An 18,738-nucleotide genomic window follows, 5' to 3' on the forward strand; every position below is an offset into this window, starting at 1 on the left:
GATGTTTGAGATGGAAAGGTAGAGTTGATGTTGAAAGGATAGCAAGTATTCAGTGCTGGCTGGCATTTGCAGCAAATCAGAGAATCATTCTTTATTGCCTACCTGAGGGCTTACATTAGAAAATGATTTTCAGGACAAACGTACTATATGTTTTGCTCCGTACTTGATAGAAAGAAGTGATCTTGGGTGTGGTTGCCTGAAGAGGCTTTGTGAGCAATTGCATATTACTAGATGATATTTACTACAACGTAATTTGAAATTGCGAGTCAACAGGGCCTTACTTGTCTGCCCTGTACACATATAAAGCAGGGATTGATGGAAGGTCTGTCTTTAATAATAAAAGAAATGTGTGGGAAAGAGATGTTGAGTCAACCCTCCTGTGCCACACTTTTCCACGGTTGGTTGCTCTGCCCACTTTTTCTTTCTTCCTGCCTCTGATAGTGGAAGTGAGCTGGAAATGGAGAAAAGTAGTTGAAATAATAGCTGCGGTTCTGCCTCTTAATGTTAAGACCTTCCCCTTATCCTCACTTTATGAATGGGGCAATGTATGAAAAGAAAAACCCTGTCTGTCGCCACTGCTTCTATTTTGGCTCTGTATGCTTACTGAACTCTGCACATGGAGGCTGCATTTCTGAGTTTTAATGGATCATCTATATTCTTCTGTTTGGAATTACCACTTTTCAGTCAATTCAATATACAGTGATGTTGAGAATTTCCAAGTTCCATATATAATTTCTAATAAATCTGGGTGCACCCTGTTTTTATTGTTGTGTCCCAGCTGACTGTCTGTCTCCATGATTGGAATTCTTAGTGGGGTTTTTTTTTTGTGGGGGTTTTTTTTTTGGTTTTAAGAATGACAATCAAGAAAGCGGCCGAGACCCTGGATGTACAGGAAGGGGTTCTCTCTCTAAACATGTTTCAGAAAATAATGGATGAGATTAAGATAACGAAACAAGAATTGAGACAGAGCAGACAAGAGATGAAAATTGAATTTGGCAAAATGAAACAGGAGCTGAAAGAAATAAAGGATTCTATGAGAAAAGATATAACTGGACAAGCAACAGGAAATGAAAGAAAAATTACAGGGAAGGTGCAAGTCCTGGAGATTGGAATAGATATATCAAATGTGGAATTGGAAAAAGATTTGGACTTTATAGTTGTGATGGATCCTAGTGACAAAGATTATTACTTGGAATTCAGCGCTGTCTCTGAAGGAATTGGTGAAGATACCAGAGATAAATTTATCAATGTTTCAAAAAAATTTCTGGACTGGAATGATCTGATGGAACCTGAGATAGAGAAAGTTTATAGAATTAATTCCAGATATGTGACAATGGAAAAACTCTCAAGAGATGTGCTAGTGCACCCCGTAAAAAAGAACAGAGATATGACTTTACAACAATACTTCAGTAACATAGTCAGAATTGATGGCAAGAAAATATTTGTGATGAAGGAAATTCCTATCAGACTTTTACTATATGACTGTGACAGCGGAATTATGTGTGCAAGGATGGAAGATGGTACTAACATTGATAATGGAAGAATAGCTGTTGAAACTACTGGATTTATTAGACTTGAATAGATGGATTAATTGACGTGTCTATTTGGAGAAAAATCGACAGAAATATCTCTCAAGGACTGGAAACCTCTCTTTGACTTTTTGTGGAAAGAATAAAATGATATGATGTTAATGAGATTTTAATGATTAACCAAGATAACCACTGGAGGAAAGTGATTTTGTAATATATTAAGGGACAGGTTTGTTATATACCATAGACCTATAGCTGATTTAAGACAAATCGGAAGTCAATATTTTTATTGTATTAGTTATTAATTTGTTCTTTTTCTTTTGTTTTGTTTTAGAAATCTGAATAAAAATTTATATTTAAAAAAAAAAGGAATTCTTAGTGAAAACTTTTTCTCTCAATGAAGGAGTCTGACTCAGAAGGTGAAAGGCTTTGGATGATGTGGGTGGCTGTTTCACAAGATTTTTAAATGTGATGCCAGCTTGTTCACTTAACTGTGGATTTTGTCACTGTTGAAACTGGTACTTCATTCTTCAAGACAGCTAGCTTGTAATTTGCCATTTCCTGGGGTCCAGGGAGAGGAAGTGTGAAACAGAATATAATAAGATATAAATTATTTTTTTATCCCACCACCTCCAGACTTTAAGTATCTAATTTCTGTGTGTGATTTTTTTTTCAAATACAGCAAGAAGTAGAGAACTTCAAGAAGGTGAATATGATCAGCCGAGAGCAGTTTAACACCTTGACTCCTGAGCCTCCCATTGATCCAAATCAGGAAGTCCCTCCTGGACCACCTAGGTTCCAGCAAGGTAGGGAGACCAAACCCTCTGTAGCATGCTGGCTGCCTCTTTCACTTACAAAGTTTCGGGAAGGAGAGACTTGCCCAATAACACCTCCAATCATTTATTTTACATTTCTGCATTCGCTGCTATGCTCTCAATTTTTCTAGAGCTGGGAGTCTGGAAGAATCTGGCAACTGGAATAACATTTTGTATTACAGTTCTAATCCATTTTTTAAAATATAAAAAATGATTAAACTAATTCACTTGCACTTCTTTCCACTGAAGGTCACTGGGTCGGGGGGAGGGTCAGAAAAATGTGTCTGTGGAAGTTGGATGGTTATGTATAAGCTGAAAAATCTATAAAATTTTGAGTGTTAACTTATTTCATTGTAGTTCCTACAGATGCTCTGGCCAATAAGCTCTTTGGCGTTCCAGAGCCTTCAACCATTGCCCGATCTTTGCCAACAACTGTGCCAGAATCCCCAAACTACCGCAATGCCAGGACTCCCCGTACTCCTCGCACACCTCAACTAAAAGACCCAACACAGACACCCCGATTTTACCCAGTGGTTAAGGAAGGCAGATTGATAGATGCCAAGGTAAGGCTTGTATCAGAAGCTTGTCCTATGTCTGTATGCATGTGTTGATGCTTGAGGTATTTGTGATTCTTTTTTTCTTGACTGTGCTGACTTGGGGACTCTAAGAAACTTCAGTGTTCATAAGGTAGCAAAATCTCAACTGAGCCCCTACTTCTTGTAGACACCCCGGAAGAGGAAGACACGGCACAGTTCAAACCCTCCACTGGAATGTCACGTTGGTTGGGTGATGGATTCCCGGGAGCATAGGCCTCGAACTGCATCCATCAGGTACCACAAGGCAGGGAGTTGATGTTCAGTGAAGCTAAACAACAGATGTGAGGGGGAGTAAAAACTGGATCCAATGATAACAATTTGTTTGCATAAGTCATTTGTTTTGGGGCCCCTTCCCCAGATTGATTCCTTAATCAATTTTCAGTGTTTTCTCAGAAAAATGCATGCTGTTAGAAAAAAATCTTCTTTTGAAGTATAGCTGCCCCTTGTGTCATTTCTGTAACTTTCTGGATACTTGCGTAATGATGCTGAGTGCTTCACTGACTCAATTGTTTCCCCTTGCTCAGTTCCAGCCCCTCAGAAGGCACCCCAGCCATTGGCAGCTATGGCTGCACCCCACAGTCGTTGCCCAAGTTCCAGCACCCCTCCCATGAACTTCTCAAGGAGAATGGCTTCACACAACATGTCTACCACAAGTATCGCCGGCGCTGCCTTAATGGTGGGTTGTCGAGATACAGCTGAAGTTGTTACGTGCTTGGCTTTTATGCAGGCCTTGATAATCATGTAGTTGGTACTGAATACAGCAGCCATTTTTCTTAGTAATACAAGTGCTAAAACTGTATCTCTGTGATATACTACATTTCCTGTAGTGGAATGATAGACCCACCAAATCAGGAATAGTTGGTATTTGTCTAGCAAAATATGGAATGATATGAGTGGGTGGCAAATAACTTTGAACATTCTGAGGTCTATTGTGTAGTACACTATCTGGTGCCAAATTTCACTGCTTTACGGTTTGTTCATCAGCCCTCATAATTATATGAAGAAGTTTAATGATTTGCAGGCAGCAACTACATGCACTGCAATAGGTATGGGCTCCAGTGATCTGGAGAAAGTACTTTCATGTTCTGGACAGTTTTCTAGCCCCAGTTCCCTGTTTGCATGCTTAAAGAGCCGGTCCGCAGTCTGGGAGTCCTCCTGGATCCTGCCCTGCTGCTGGAATATCAGGTGGCTGCGGTAGCCAGGGGTGCTTTTGGCCATCTCAAAATGGTCTACCAGCTGCGTCCATTCCTGGGAGCAGCTGACTTTGCCACGGTGACACATGCATTAGTGACATCGAGGCTGGATTACTGTAACACACTCTTTGTGGGGCTGCCTTTGAAAACGATTCGGAAACTACAGTTGGTCCAAATGCACGGAGCATATCACCCCTGTGCTTTGTCAACTCCACTGCCTCCCAATTTGTTTCGGAGCCTAATTCAAAGTGCTGGTTTTGACCATTAAAGCCCTAAATGGTCTTGGACCAGGGTACTTAAGGGACCGCTTGTATCCATATGTTCCTACCCTGGATTTAAGATCATCTGCCTTTGGTCTCCTCTGTGTGCCTGGAATGAAAGAAGTTAGATTGACAGGCACACTGGAGAGAGCCTTTTCAATTGTGGCTCCCAGACTTTGGAATTCCCTACCCCAAGAAGCCCGCTTTGCTCCCTCCCTGAAGGTCTTCCGGAAACTTGTAAAAACTATTTTGTTCCAGAGAGCCTTTGGTTGGGACTGACGGGTCAGCCTGACACCGTTTTAAGTTTTTTATCTTTAAGTTCTTTTATTCTCACTTCCTTATATGTGTCTGCACATATACACATGTATGTATATTTGTATGTGTATGCATAATGCATTTTATGTATTTTAATAGTATTTTATGCATTTTAATTTGCTGTAATGTTTTGCTTTTGTTGTGTATTTTATTATATATATGTGCGATTTTATTATAGCCGCCCTGAGTGCCTTATTGTAGGGTAGAAGGTCGGGATAGAAATATTTTAAATAAATAAATAAAGCCATAGGCAAGAATGTGATTGAGTTGGTTGTATAAATGATGTGTGCAGCCTTGCAACTAATGCCAAGCTATTTTCATTACTCGTAGGATAGTTTCAAAGGTTGCTAGCCTTTGCTACTTGAGGGATGTTGTAGGCAAAAGGAATTTTTATATATACTTGTCTTCAGTAAGGAAAATGACTGGTCATTCAATGTTCTAAGGCAGCGGTTCCCATTCTTTTCAGTATGGTGATGGCACAGTTTCAAATTTATGGTAGCCTACCCTGGTATGGGAACTTATCGATTTATTATCACATTAATTCTGGACTGTAGGTCTTTGACAGCCATTGGTTTCATGCATTTTAACTGCAAGTTTGCCTATTTTATAACCATTACTTAAGGCATCCAAACAAAAACATTATGTAACACCCCTATTAATATATGGAACTTGTTGCAATATTCACACTTTTATTTATTGTAATATGCCAACAAATGAAAACATTGTAAGAGTCATTCATCATACCAGTTGATTACTAGCAAAGTAACTATTTGGGCTTTACTTATAAAGCTTGTGACCCACAGGCTTCATGACTCACTTGCGAGTTGCAACCTCCAGTTTGGGAAATACTATGCTAAGGAATAAATTGATTTTATGATATTGATACAATATCAATAAAATTGATAAAAAATAAAAATATATTAATTTTTTTAAAAGGGGAGAAGTTGTGATAGAAGCATGGGGAATAGAGGCTTTGTGATTCGCCCCTGCTCCTACTTTCAGGACATTGAGTATACCACAAGCTAGTTCTTATTTGCATCTTTTCTCTTGAACAGAGCGAAAGAGATTGGGCATTGGCCAGTCCCAAGAGATGAATACTCTCTTCAGATTCTGGTCATTTTTCCTTCGTGATCACTTTAACAAGAAAATGTATGAGGAGTTCAAGCAGTTGGCCTTGGAAGATGCAAAAGAAGGATACAGGTAGGTCTAAGCATCTTCAGAGCACCACTATTAAGAGGCTTGCATATTAAAGGCTGGGAGGGGAGAATGTGTGTTGAGCTTGAATCAGTCAGTGAAAATGTGGGAGTCCTTGCCTTTGAAGGAAAAATTAGATTGAGTAATTTATCTGGACTTAAGGGAAATGCAGCACGAAAGGCTCTTCGTGAGGTCTAAGGCAAATGCTGATGAGGTGAATGTAATGGTCTTGCAGGTATGGACTGGAGTGCCTTTTCAGATATTACAGCTATGGATTGGAGAAGAAATTCCGACTTGACATATTTAAGGATTTCCAGGAAGAAACTATAAAAGATTATGAAGCTGGTAAGTGGGGTACTGACTGGCTGATATTCCGGGGGCTTCCTTGTGTGACTTGGTGGCAGCAATCATCTGTGAGGAACAATGCCTGTAATCTTGCATCCTGTCTTTGGCCTGAAAGGTTCTGTATGTATTCACTGCGATTCCAGACCTGTTGTATAACGGTGTTATAAGAACAATGGGTGGTAACAAACTTGCTTTAAGAGATCTTGAGCATATGCTCTTATAGAGACTCCCTTCCAGCAGATGACTGGCCAGAAACTTTGTAGCCGTAGAAGAGTGCTTTTCAATGGTTATTCTGACATTTGGCTAGGTTGCCAGTGTTCATTCCTTCTAGCTTTTACTGAAAATAGACTGTTACGGATTTCCCCTTTTTTCCCCCTTCCACCATTCTTGAATGACAACTTTTGGAAACTCCGTTGTTGGTAGGTCTGACTTGTGTCTTTTTTGTAATAGGGCAGCTTTATGGGCTTGAAAAGTTTTGGGCCTTCTTAAAATATTCCAAAGCCAAAAACTTGGACATTGATTGCAAACTGCAACAATACCTCAGTAAATTCCGACGCCTTGAAGACTTCAGAGTGGATGTGAGTAGAAGCAATTGTTTGTTTCCTCCTTGTATGTATACAGTTTTCTACTAGGCATTTATAATTGATGTATCTTGTAGAGCTCTAGAGATCGGTTTTGAACGTATCTTCTAAAATAAAGTTTGTTAAAAATTCAGTTATACAAAAACAAAATCACAGTATTTACAATATTCACATATTCTAAACAATATGGTTTCTTGGTAAAGTCATCTAATAATTAAACCTTGTTGATCGCAACTTATGGTGACCCTATGAATCAGCGATGTCCAGTAGCATCTGTCGTAAACCACCCTGTTCAGATTTGTAAGTTCAGGTCTGTGGCTTCCTTTATGGAATCAATCCATCTCTTTTTTGGCCTTCCTCTTTTTCTACTCCCTTCTGTTTTTCCAAGCATTACTGTCTTTTCTAGTGAATCATGTCTTCTCATGATGTGTCCAAAGTATGATAACCTCAGTTTCATCATTTTAGCTTCTAGTGATAGTTCTGGTTTAATTGGTTCTAACATCCAATTATTTGTCTTTTTCACAGTCCATGGTATGCGCAAAGCTCTCCCCCAACACCACATTTCAAATGAGTCGATTTTTCTCTTATCCACTTTTCACTGTCCAACTTTCACATCTATCAGGAATACCATGGTCTGAATGATCCTGACTTTAGTGTTTAGTGATACCTCTTTGCATTTGAGGACCTTTTCTAGTTCTCTCATAGCTGCCCTCCCCAGTCCTAGCCTTCTTCTGATTTCTTTACTATTGTCTCCATTTTGGTTATTTGCTAGTAGTATGGTATCGTCTGCATATCTTAAATTATTGATATTTCTCACTCCAATTTTCATACCTGCTTCATCTTGGTGCAATCCTGCTTTCTGTATGATATGTTCTCCCTATAGATTAAACAAATAGGATGATAAAATACACCCCTGTCTCATACCCTTTCCGATTGGGAACCAATCATTTCTCCATATTCTGTCCAACAACAACAAAAAGAAAAACCCAAGCAGATTTAAAAGAAATGTGTATTTATCACTTTATAGGTTTAGTTATTTTTGAACAGAGTATCCAAAATAACTAATCCTATGAACTGATAAATACAGATTTCTTTTAAATCTGCTTGGGATTTTTTTGCAATTAATAAACACCACCACCTTCCTTATCCTCCATTAATTTAATCAAACTGGTATTTCTTAAAACTGGACAATTTTATAATTAAATAATGTATCAAAATAATTCATTTGCACACACCTCCTTGATTTTCCCTGTTTTCATCCAACTTTGTCAATTTGATCATTTTCTAACATTTAATTTCCCAATCAGTGATTGTCAGGGCTTCTTCCTTTTTCTAGTTCTGATCTATCGATCTGTCTATCGATCTATCTATCGATCTATCTTTATCTAATTACGTTTATATACCGCCCCATAGCTGAAGCTCTTGGGGCGGTTTACAGCAATTTAAAAAACTTAAAAAAATATATAAATTTAAAAACACATTTTTTAAAAAAACAATTTAAAAACAATTAAATTTTTTAAAAACAATTTAAAAACACATGCTAAAATGCCTGGGAGAAGAGGAAAGTCTTGACCTGGTGCTGAAAAGATAACAGTGTTGGTGGCAGGTGCACCTCATCAGACAAATTATTCCATAATTTGGGGGCCCCCACTGAGAAGATTCTCTCTGGCTATACTGAGAAGTATAGCCATGGGAAGGTGGTGAGCTATCTACACCTTGTTCCTTGCTCCCACTCCTCCCATGGATGGGTGCCTTGTTGCTCATCTGCTGTGCCCACTGGCCTGCGTGTGCTGTTGAACGCCAGATCGTTACGCAATAAGACCACACTTCTCCATGATTTGATCATGGAGGAGGGTGCCGATTACTGAGACCTGGGTAGGTTAGCTGCAAGGTCTGGGAGCCAGATCGGTCTGCAACAAGACCACACTCACATATGATTTGATCATGGTTGAGGGTGTCGATTTGGTGTGCATGACTGAAACCTGGTTGGGTGAGCCAGGAGGAATTGAACTGAACAACTTTGCCCACCTGGATACTCGGTGTAATACTAGCACAAGCTGCAGGGACGGAGGGGTTGCTGTGGCCTGCAGAACTTCCAACTCCGTCACCAGGAAACCATGTCATGGAGCTGGGTGTGAGGGCCTGCACCTGGTGCCAGGCCAATGAGACAGCAAACTACGGTTGTTGCTGGTGTACAGTCCACCCTCCTGCCTGGCAGCTTCTCTGACCCAGCTAGCGGAGGCCGTCTTGGCTGTTGTATTGGAGGAGCCCAGAACAACAGTCCTGCGTGATTTCAGTAGCCATGCTGAAGCTGCCTCCAGTGTTCCAGCTCAGGACTTCATAGAATCATAGAGTTGGAAGGGGCCTTGTAGGCCATCGAGTCCAACCCTCTGCTCACAGCAGGAAATCCACAGCTAGAGCATCTCCCGCAGATAGCTGTCCAGCCTCTGCTTGAAGACATCCAGTGAAGGGGATCCCACCACCTCCCTAGGCAGTCGGTTCCATTGCCGAACTGCCCTTACTGTCAAGAAGTTCCTGAATCTACGCTCCTGCAACTTAAAACCATTAGACCTAGTTCTACCCTCTGGGGCAGCAGTGAACAAATCTGTACCCTCCTCTATGTGACAGCCCTTCAGGTACTTAAAGAGTGTAATCTTGTCGCCCCTCAGCCTTCTCTTCACCAGACTGAACATGCCAAGTTTCTTCAACCTTTCCTCATAAGACTTGTTCTCCATCCCGGCTGTCATCCTTGTTGCCCTCTTCTGAACCCGCTCTAACTTGTCTATATCTTTCTTAAAATGAGGCGCCCAGAACTGAACGCAGTGTTCCAGATGAGGCCTGACTAATGCAGAATATAGTGGGACTATTACTTCCCTCGACCTGGAAACTATAGCTCTGTTTATGCATCCCAAAACCACGTTGGCCTTTTTTGCCGCAGCATCACACTGCTGGGTCATGTTCAACTTGCGATCCACTACAATTCCAAGGTCCTTCTCACATGCACTACTGCTAAGCCGGATATTTCCCATCCTGTACCCGTGCATTTTGTTTTTGTGGCCTAAATGCAGAATCCTGCACTTGTCTTTATTGAATGTCATTTTATTAATTGCAGCCCAATTTTCTAGTCTATCCAGGTCCTTTTGGATTTTATTCCTGTTTTCCATTGTGTTAGCTATCCCTCCCAGTTTCGTATCATCCGCAAACTTCATAAGGCTTCCCTCCACCCCATCATCTAAGTCATTGATAAAAATGTTGAAGAGTATCGGCCCCAGGACAGAACCCTGTGGCACTCCACTCGAAACCTCCTTCCAGTCCGAAGCAGAGCCACCGACGACCACTCTTTGAGTACGGTTTTCCAACCAGTTGTGAATCCACCTGACAGTATTTCCATGTAGTCCGCATTTGACGAGTTTGCTAATCAAAAGGTCGTGGGGGACTTTGTCAAACGGTTTGCTGAAATCTAGATAGATGACATCTACAGCATTTCCACCATCTACTAGGCTAGTGACCCGATCAAAAAAAGAGATGAGATTAGTTTGACAGGATTTTTTCTTGACAAACCCATGCTGTCTCCTACTAATCGCAGCATTGTCATCTAGATAGTTGCCAATGGACTCTTTTATTATCCGTTCTAATATCTTTCCCGGTATTGAAGTCAGACTGACCGGCCTGTAATTCCCCGGATCTTCTCTTTTACCCTTTTTAAAGAGCGGGACGACGTTCGCCCGTCTCCAATCCTCCGGCACCTCTCCCGTTCTCCAGGATTTCTCAAAGATGATGGCAAGAGGTTCCGAGAGTACATCCGCAAGTTCCTTCAATACTCTGGGATGCAGTTCATCAGGCCCTGGAGATTTGAACTCATTTAGGTTAACTAGGTATTTCCTGACTAGCTCCTTATCAATCTCGAATTGCAATCCTGACCCCTTACTGAGATTGCTACCGATGCAGGGTTGCACACTGTTCCCTGTTTGGGAGAAAACGGAGGCAAAATAGGCGTTGAGCAGTTCTGCCTTTTTCCTTGTTATCTGTCAACATTTTGCCATCCTCATTGAGCAGCAGTCCCACCGTTTCCTTGGTCTTTCTCTTCGAACATATCTGAAAAACCCCTTTTTGTTGTTCCTCGCTTCCCTCATCAGCCTCGGCTCATTCTGGGTTTTAGCTTTCCTTACGCTATTCCTGCAAGCCTGAGCCACTCGTCGGTACTCCTCCTTGGTGATGCGTCCTTCCTTCCATTCTTTATACATGCTCTTTTTTACTTTTACCTCCTCCACCAGTCTTCTGTGTAGCCACATTGGCTTTTTCCGATGTCTTCCGTTTTTCTTTCTCTTTGGAATTGTTTGCAATTGCTCTTTTTGTAATACATTCTTCATGAACTCCCACGCTTCTTGGGCTCCTTTTTTCTTTAGTCTATCTAGCCACGGGATCCTACCCATCATATCCCTGAGCTTGCTAAAATGGGCTTTCCTGAAATCCAAGGTCCATGTTTGACTATATTCTTCTTTGGCTTTCCCCAGAATCACAAATTCCAGCATTACGTGGTCACTTTCCCCCAAGGTACCGACCGCTTTAATTCCCATGACCAATTCGTCCGTGTTAGTTAAGATCAGGTCCAGGATTGCCAATCCCCTTGTTCCTTCTTCTACTTTTTGAAAGAGGAAATTATCAGCAAGGCCCATCAGGAATTTGTTGGAGGCTTCGTGCTTCGCAGAGTTTGTCTACCAGCAGATATCCGGGTAGTTGAAGTCCCCCATCACTATTACTTCTTGCCTCCTTGAGATTTCAGAGATTTGTTTGAGAAAGGCCTTGTTTACTACCTCCTCTTGGCCAGGGGGTCTGTAGTAGACACCTACTACCATGTCGGTTTTATTTGTTTCTCCATTTATTTTTACACAAATGGTCTCTACCGGACCCCTTTGTTCGCTCTGTTGGATTTCCATAGAGGTGTATTTGTCTTTGACGTATAACGCTAGTCCCCCTCCTTTTCTGTTGCTTCTATTCTTTCTGTAGAGTTTATATCCTTGAATGGCTATATTCCAATCATGGGAGTCATCCCACCAAATCTCTGTTATCCCTATGAAGTCATATTTGCCTTCATGATCTCCATGACGACCATGGGCTGTCTCAACTTGTCACTGGCCCATCGCATAAAGCCTCAGTGAGCAGTCCCACCACCACATTTTGCACCAGCTACAGCTTCTGGACCAACCTCAAGGGCACCCCCACATAGTGTATTACAGTAATCCAGCCTGGAGGTTACTACAGTGTGTGGACAACAGTGGTCAGGCTATCCCGGTCCAGAAATAGCTGCAGCTGTCTTACCAGGCAAAGCTGGTAAAAGGCACTCCTAGCCAGTGAGGTCACCTGTGCCTCTAATGACAAAGATGGATCCAGGAGCACCCCCAGACTACGAACCTGCTCTTTCAGACGGAGTATGACCCCATCTAAAGCAAGCAGCCGACCAATTATCTGAACTCGGGAACCACCCACCCAAAGCACCTTCATCTTGCTAGGATGCAGACTCAATTTATTGGCCCTCATCCAGTCCAGGCACCAGTCCAGGGTTGCACAGGCTCTCCCGATTCAGACGTAACAGAGTAGAGATGGCCATCATCAGCGTACTGCTGACCATCAGGAGATCTGGGGTAAGATATCAGCATCCGAAGGGCTTCATAGAGATGTTAAACAAAATGGAGGACAAGATGGTAATCTGTGGCATCCCCACAGCACAACTTCCAGGGGGCTGAAAGACAGTCACCCAGTTGTGTTCTCTGAAAATGACCTTGGAAATAGGGTCAGAAACACTGTAAAATGGTGCCTCCAATACTCGTCTCACCAAGTTGGCTCAGAAGGACCATGGTCCAAAAGCTGCCAAGAGATCAAGTAAGAATACCCCCTGTCCTTCTCCCAATAAAGGCCATCCATCAGAGAGACAAAGGCTGATTCAGTCCCATAACCAGGCTTGAACTCAGATTGCAATGAGGTCAGGATATCTGTTTCATCCAAGAGTATTTGTGGTTGCTGCACCACAACCCTCTCAATTACCTTCCCTAAAAAGGGAATATTTGCCACTAGGCGGTAGTTGTCACAAACCAGTGGGTTCAGGGTGGGCTTTTTTCAGGAGCAGTTGGATCACCGCCTCTTTCAGGGCAGCTGGACCCACTCGGTCAAACTCCCTCGGCAAGCTTTAATAAGCCAAGAAGGGCAAGGATTGAGAGGATACATTGCTGGCTGCAGCATCGCAAGCATCTTGTCCATGTCATCAGGAAACATCAACAGAAACTGATCTCAAGAAGCTGCAGCAGACGTTGCATGGGACACCTCACTAGGGACTACAGTAGATGTGTACAGGGCATCAAGATTGCTACAGAGATGACTTCCCAGGAGGATCCCTCCGCCTGTGCAGCCTCTGAGACGGGCTCCCATCTTGGATGAAACTTTTTCAGTTTTAAATCCAGTCAGAAGGGTCTTTTTTGACTGGGGATAATTTCTTCCGGATAAGGAAGAAACGTGAGATTTCCCACACAGCTTTGTTGTGATTGTTGGAGACTGGAATTCGTCAGAATTGTCTGTGAAAGAAAGTCTTCCAGGAGCTCGGACGGAGCGAGGATTTCTAGCTAGCTCAGGTGAATAAGTGACCCGTTTTTTTTTCTTTAAAGAAAAACGATCTAACAGGCAAGCATTCTCCTGTCTACGCTTATTACTTTCTTATCTATACAGCTAAAGAGATTTGTCAAAGAACCAGCAATTAAGAAAACCTGGGTGAGTCAAAACTTTCCTTCTCTTTTACTCACGGAACTAAGGGGGAAGAAAATAAAAATAGCCTATCTTTTTTATTGCAAAAAGCTGACATGGAAAATAGCATTATAAAGATTACAACGGATGAGGGTTTTCTTTTTGATTTATAAGACTTTTGTGTAATATATGTCTGGGACTATTTTTTCTGATCTACCTTTTTTTTTACGAATCTGCTCATTTTTTCTGCTACTAGTTATTTGGACGCTGTGAACTAAAGCTGTTTTTGCACTTCTGGGCATATAAGAGATAAGGGCTGTCTAGAGTGTGACGCCAGTTGGTTTGAAAGATTAACTCCTTTGTAACTGGATAAAGAAATAAACTGTTCTTTGCTCGGGGCATTGAAAATTGAAGGAGTTTTGTACCTTTGGCTTTAAGAATGACAATTAAGAAGATCATGGATGTACAAGAAGGGACTTTATCTTTAGACATGTTTCAGAAAATAATGATGAATGGGATTAACTCAATAAAACAAGAACTGAGAAATAATAGTCAAGCGTTGAGAATTGAATTTGACGAAATGAGACAGGAGCTGAAAGAAATTCAGGATTCTATGAGAAAGGAGAATAAAGATAGATCTGGAAAACCAAAAAAGGATGAAAGAGAAATTAAAGGCAAGGTTCAAACTATGGAGATTGGATTAAATATGGACATGGAAAAAGATTTGGATTTCCTGGCTGTGATGGATCCTGGAGACAAATATTACGGTTTGGAACTCAGCGCTGTCCCTGAAGGAATTGAAGAGATTGGAGATAAAGATATTATCGGTTCAAAAAAATTCCTGGACTGGAAGGATTTGATGGAACTTGAAATGGAGAAAGCTAACAGAATTAATCCCTGTTTTGTGTCAATGGAAAAATCTTCAAGAGATGTGCTAGTGTATCATGTAAAAAAGAGGAACAGAGATGCGGCTTTGCAACAATACTTCAGTGATACGTTCGGAATTGATGGCAAGAAAATATCTGTGAAAAAGGAAATTCCTATCAGACTCTTATTATATGACTATGACAGCAAGATTATTGGGCGCGTAAAGATGGAAGATGGAAGATGGAACCAATACAGATAATGGAAGAAGAGCGATTTGAAATTACTGGACTTAGTAGACTTGATGAGTTGGATTAATTGACATGTTTATCTAGAAAAAAAATGATGGACATATATCTCAAGGATTGGAAACTTCTCTTTGACTTTTTGTGGAAGAATAAAATGATATGATGTTAATGAGATTTGTACCCAATTAAGATAACCGCTGGAGGAAGGTGATTTTATAATCTATTAAGATATAGGCTTGTTATATATTATAGACTTATAGCTGAACTACGACAAATCGGAAGTCAATTTTTTTATATATTTTTTTTCTTTTTATTGTATTAGTTATGGATTTGTGTTTTTTCTTTTTGTATTGTGTTGGTTTTGAAAATTTGAATAAAAATTATTTGAAAAAAAAAAAAAGATTGCTACAGAGATTAGCAACTTTACCCTCAAAGTGCCTTGCAAACAATTCACAGTGGCTCTCCAAAGGGTCTAAAACGCCATTTCCTGGAGTTAATGTCAACTGATCCCTGACAATACAGAAAAGCTCCACTGGATGGTTACTTGAGGATGCGATGATGACAGCGAAATGGGCCTTCTTCACCTCCCTCACTGCCACACAGTAGGCACGGTTATGATGGCTTACTTGTCCCCAATCAGCCTCACAGCACGTCTTTAGCCACTTGCGCTCTAGCTGTTGTCCAGCCTATTTCGTTGCTCTTAGTTCACTGGTGTACCAAGGGGCAAACTGGGCTGCACAATGCTGGAGAGGGTGCTTAGGGGTAACCATGTTCAGAGCCCAACGTTCCTCACTGTTCCACAGTGTGACAGGGGCTTGAACAGGGTCACTTACTGTAACTATCTCCATCTGGCACCAGAACCAAGTTGAGGATGTGCCCTGCCCTATGTGATGGGCCAGTGACAAGGTGAGACAGCCCATGGTCGTCATGGAGGCCATGAAGTCCTGAGCCAGAACACTAGAGGCAGCCTCAGCATGGAGATTGAAATCACCCAGGACAATTGTTTTTGGCTCCTCCAATACCACAGCCGAGATGACCTCCACCAGCTGGGTCAGAGAAGCTGCCGGGCAGCAGGGTGGACTGTACACCAGCAACAACCGTAGTTTGCTGTCTCATTGGCCTGGCACCAGGTGCAGGCCCTCACAGCCAGCTCCATGACAGAGTGGTTTCCTGGTGACGGAGTTGGAAGTTCTGCAGGCCACAGCAACCCCTCCGTCCTTGCAGCTTGTGCTAGTGTTGTACCGAGTATCCAGGTGGGCAAAGTTGTTCAGTTCAATTGCTCCTGGCTCACCCAACCAGGTCTCAGTCAAGCACACCAAATTGACACCCTCACCCGTGATCAAATCATCTGGTGTTAAACAGCAGCACACGCAGGCCAGTGGGCACAGCGGAAGAGCAACGAGGAACCCATCCATGGATGGAGTGGGAGCGAGGAACAAAGCATTGATAGCCTTGCCTTCATCTTCTATGGCACCTCCCCATGGCTGTACCTTCCTCAACCTAGGATCACTGAGATTGGGTGACATCACTCATGTTTCTCCTTACTGAGAGCCCACCCAAAAAAAGCTACCTGAACCAGTTATCCCAGTAGGCGTCCGAGAGAATTGGGAATAGCCAGACCCACTCAATATCTTTCACCGAGGACACATCTTATTTCCCCCCTTTCTCCCACCCAAGGAGGGCCAGTCTTCTGCCGGTTGCAGATTCTCACTCTGAAGGCATCTGGCAATTTTCTGCTATCATTCAGTTTACTGCATAGGGTCTCACCCCACTCTGGAACTACAGATACGCCCTATACCCTCCCCACTACCAATCTCCTCTAGAATGGTTTTTTTAAAAAATAGAAGGGGATACCACCCTTGCCTTCAGTAAGGGACTCCCCAATGGTTGATTCCCTTTGGTGTCTCCCTTTTTGCTGGCAATCCCACCGGCAGCAGACCCACCGTCCAAGGGCAGCCGGGCTTTTTGCCTCCTGATGCAAGAGGCTGCAAGACTGACTGCAGCCTCTTTCTGGATTCAGTGGCAGGCAGGGGTCCCAGTCCTTGCAGCACTTACCAGGGACTTTAGGTGTCTCGAGAGACAGCAACCCAGAGGAGCCAGCAAGCAAGCACCCAGAGGTTCCAAGTGCTCACTCCCAGGGCAGGCCTTCTCCAGTCTCCCAGTGCTGTAGTTGTTCAAATAAGCTTCAGATATGTTTACATTTGGGATAATCTCTTACTCCCAAATTTCTATATAGATTCCTGTATCTTATCCGGTATTTCCTTCCTTACCTTGATACTCCATTTATTACAGTAGTTGTTTTTGCCCATTGCTCATACCTACTATCATATTGCATATTTTAGACCTCAATTTCCCCTTTTCTTGTTCAATCAATTTCTCTTAGTGTTTCCTTCCTTAAATTAATTTCCCTCAATTTATATTGCACCCAATACTCAAATTGTGAAAATTTGCAAATTGGAAATCCATGGTTACCTCTTTTCAATTCTTGGTAAGAATAAAATTCTTTCCTCTTAATTAGATGTTTCAGCCTTACTAATTCTAAATGTTCCCATTCTGTCCCAAAATTCATCACAACTATTATTGTAAAATTATTCCCATAGGGATGCTATGGGGCTCAATTTTTTCTTTATCTGATGTCATACCATAAAAATGTATGTTGTTATTGGATTTTCTGTTTTTGGCTGTCTTCTGTCATCATTTCTTGTCCACATTATTTCCTGTAAAGTCCTATTGATATTTTGTTAATCTCAAGTCTGGGTTAAATCAATCAGACGTAGCCTGTAGCTCGATTGCATAATGATACAAGAACAGTATAATAGAATATTAGAATTGTAAGGGGCCTATAAAGCCATCAAGTCCAACCCCCTGTTCAGTTCAGGAATCCAACTTACAGCATACCTGACAGGTGGCTGTCCAGCTGCCTCTTGAAGGCCTCCAGTGTTGGAGAGCCCACCACCTCCCTAGGAAATTGGTTCCACTGTCATACTGCTCTGTTAAGATGTTTTTCCTGATGTTCAGTCAAAATCTGGCTTCCTATAAATTGACCTCATTATTCTGTGGCCTGAGCTCTGAGATGATCAAGAAGAGATCCAGGCCCTCATTCTTCTCTTCTCAACACTAAATATGCCCAGTTTTTTCAGTCTGTTGATAGGGCTTTGTTTCCAGTCCAGTTTGTCTGCATCCTTCTTAAAGTGTGGTGTGCAGAACTGGATGCAGTACTTGAGATGAGGCCTAATGAGTGCCAAAAAGAGGGAAACTAGTACTTCACACACTTTGAAAAGTATACTTCTGTTAAAATGGAAATGGACTGACTTGAAGTTGATTCCGACTTACGGCGACCCTATGAACAGGGTTGTCATGGTAAGCGGTATTCAGAGGTGGTTTACCATTGCCTTCCTCTGAGACTGAGAGGCAGTGACTGGCCCAAGGTCACCCAGTGAGCTTCATGGCTGTGTGGGGATTCGAACCCTGGTCTCCAAGGTTGTAGTCCAACACTGTAACCACTACACCACACTGGCTCTCTATACATCTGTTAATGCAGCCTAAAATAGCATTTGCCTTTTTTCCAGCCACATTGCACCATTGGCTCATACTCACCTTATGATTAACAACATTTCCAAGATCCTCCTTGCACCAATTTTCCTCCATCTTATAACTATGCATTTGGTTCCTTTTTTCTAGGTGTATAACTTTGCACTTATCCCTTTTAAATTTTATTCTGTTGTTTTCAGCCTAGTACTTCAGTCTATCAAGATCACTTTGAATTTTCTTTCTGTCTTCCAAGGTATTAGCTGTCCTCCCAATTTTGTATCATCTGCATACTTGATAAGCATTCCCTGCACCTCCTCATCCAAGTCATTAATAAAAATGCTAAAGAGCATTGGGCCCAGGACTGCCCTGCAGTACCTCATTCATTATCTTCCCCCAGTTTGAGAAGGAACTATTAATAAGCACTCTTCGAGTACGATTCTGTAGCCAACTGTGGAGCCTCCTGATAGTTGTTCCATCCAGCCCACATTTAGCCAACTTCCTAATGAGAATATCATGGGACCCTGTCAAAAGCTGT

At 42.0% G+C, this 18,738-nt stretch overlaps 1 protein-coding gene across 4 annotated transcripts in view; it reads left to right on the plus strand.

Annotated features, from left to right (window-relative positions):
- LARP1 (La ribonucleoprotein 1, translational regulator) overlaps nt 1-18,738 on the plus strand; it is a 122,395-nt gene that overhangs the window by 87,695 nt on the left and 15,962 nt on the right. For all 4 annotated transcript variants that reach the window (XM_061617454.1, XM_061617452.1, XM_061617456.1 and 1 more), the window contains exons 12-18: nt 2,212-2,335; nt 2,702-2,907; nt 3,068-3,174; nt 3,465-3,616; nt 5,764-5,908; nt 6,138-6,247; nt 6,698-6,825. In XM_061617454.1, the coding sequence (XP_061473438.1) occupies nt 2,212-2,335; nt 2,702-2,907; nt 3,068-3,174; nt 3,465-3,616; nt 5,764-5,908; nt 6,138-6,247; nt 6,698-6,825 (972 nt within the window). The remainder of the gene's footprint in view (nt 1-2,211; nt 2,336-2,701; nt 2,908-3,067; nt 3,175-3,464; nt 3,617-5,763; nt 5,909-6,137; nt 6,248-6,697; nt 6,826-18,738) is intronic.

Source organism: Rhineura floridana, chromosome 3 (assembly GCF_030035675.1).
Source record: "Rhineura floridana isolate rRhiFlo1 chromosome 3, rRhiFlo1.hap2, whole genome shotgun sequence".
In the NCBI taxonomy this organism is placed as follows: domain Eukaryota; kingdom Metazoa; phylum Chordata; class Lepidosauria; order Squamata; family Rhineuridae; genus Rhineura; species Rhineura floridana.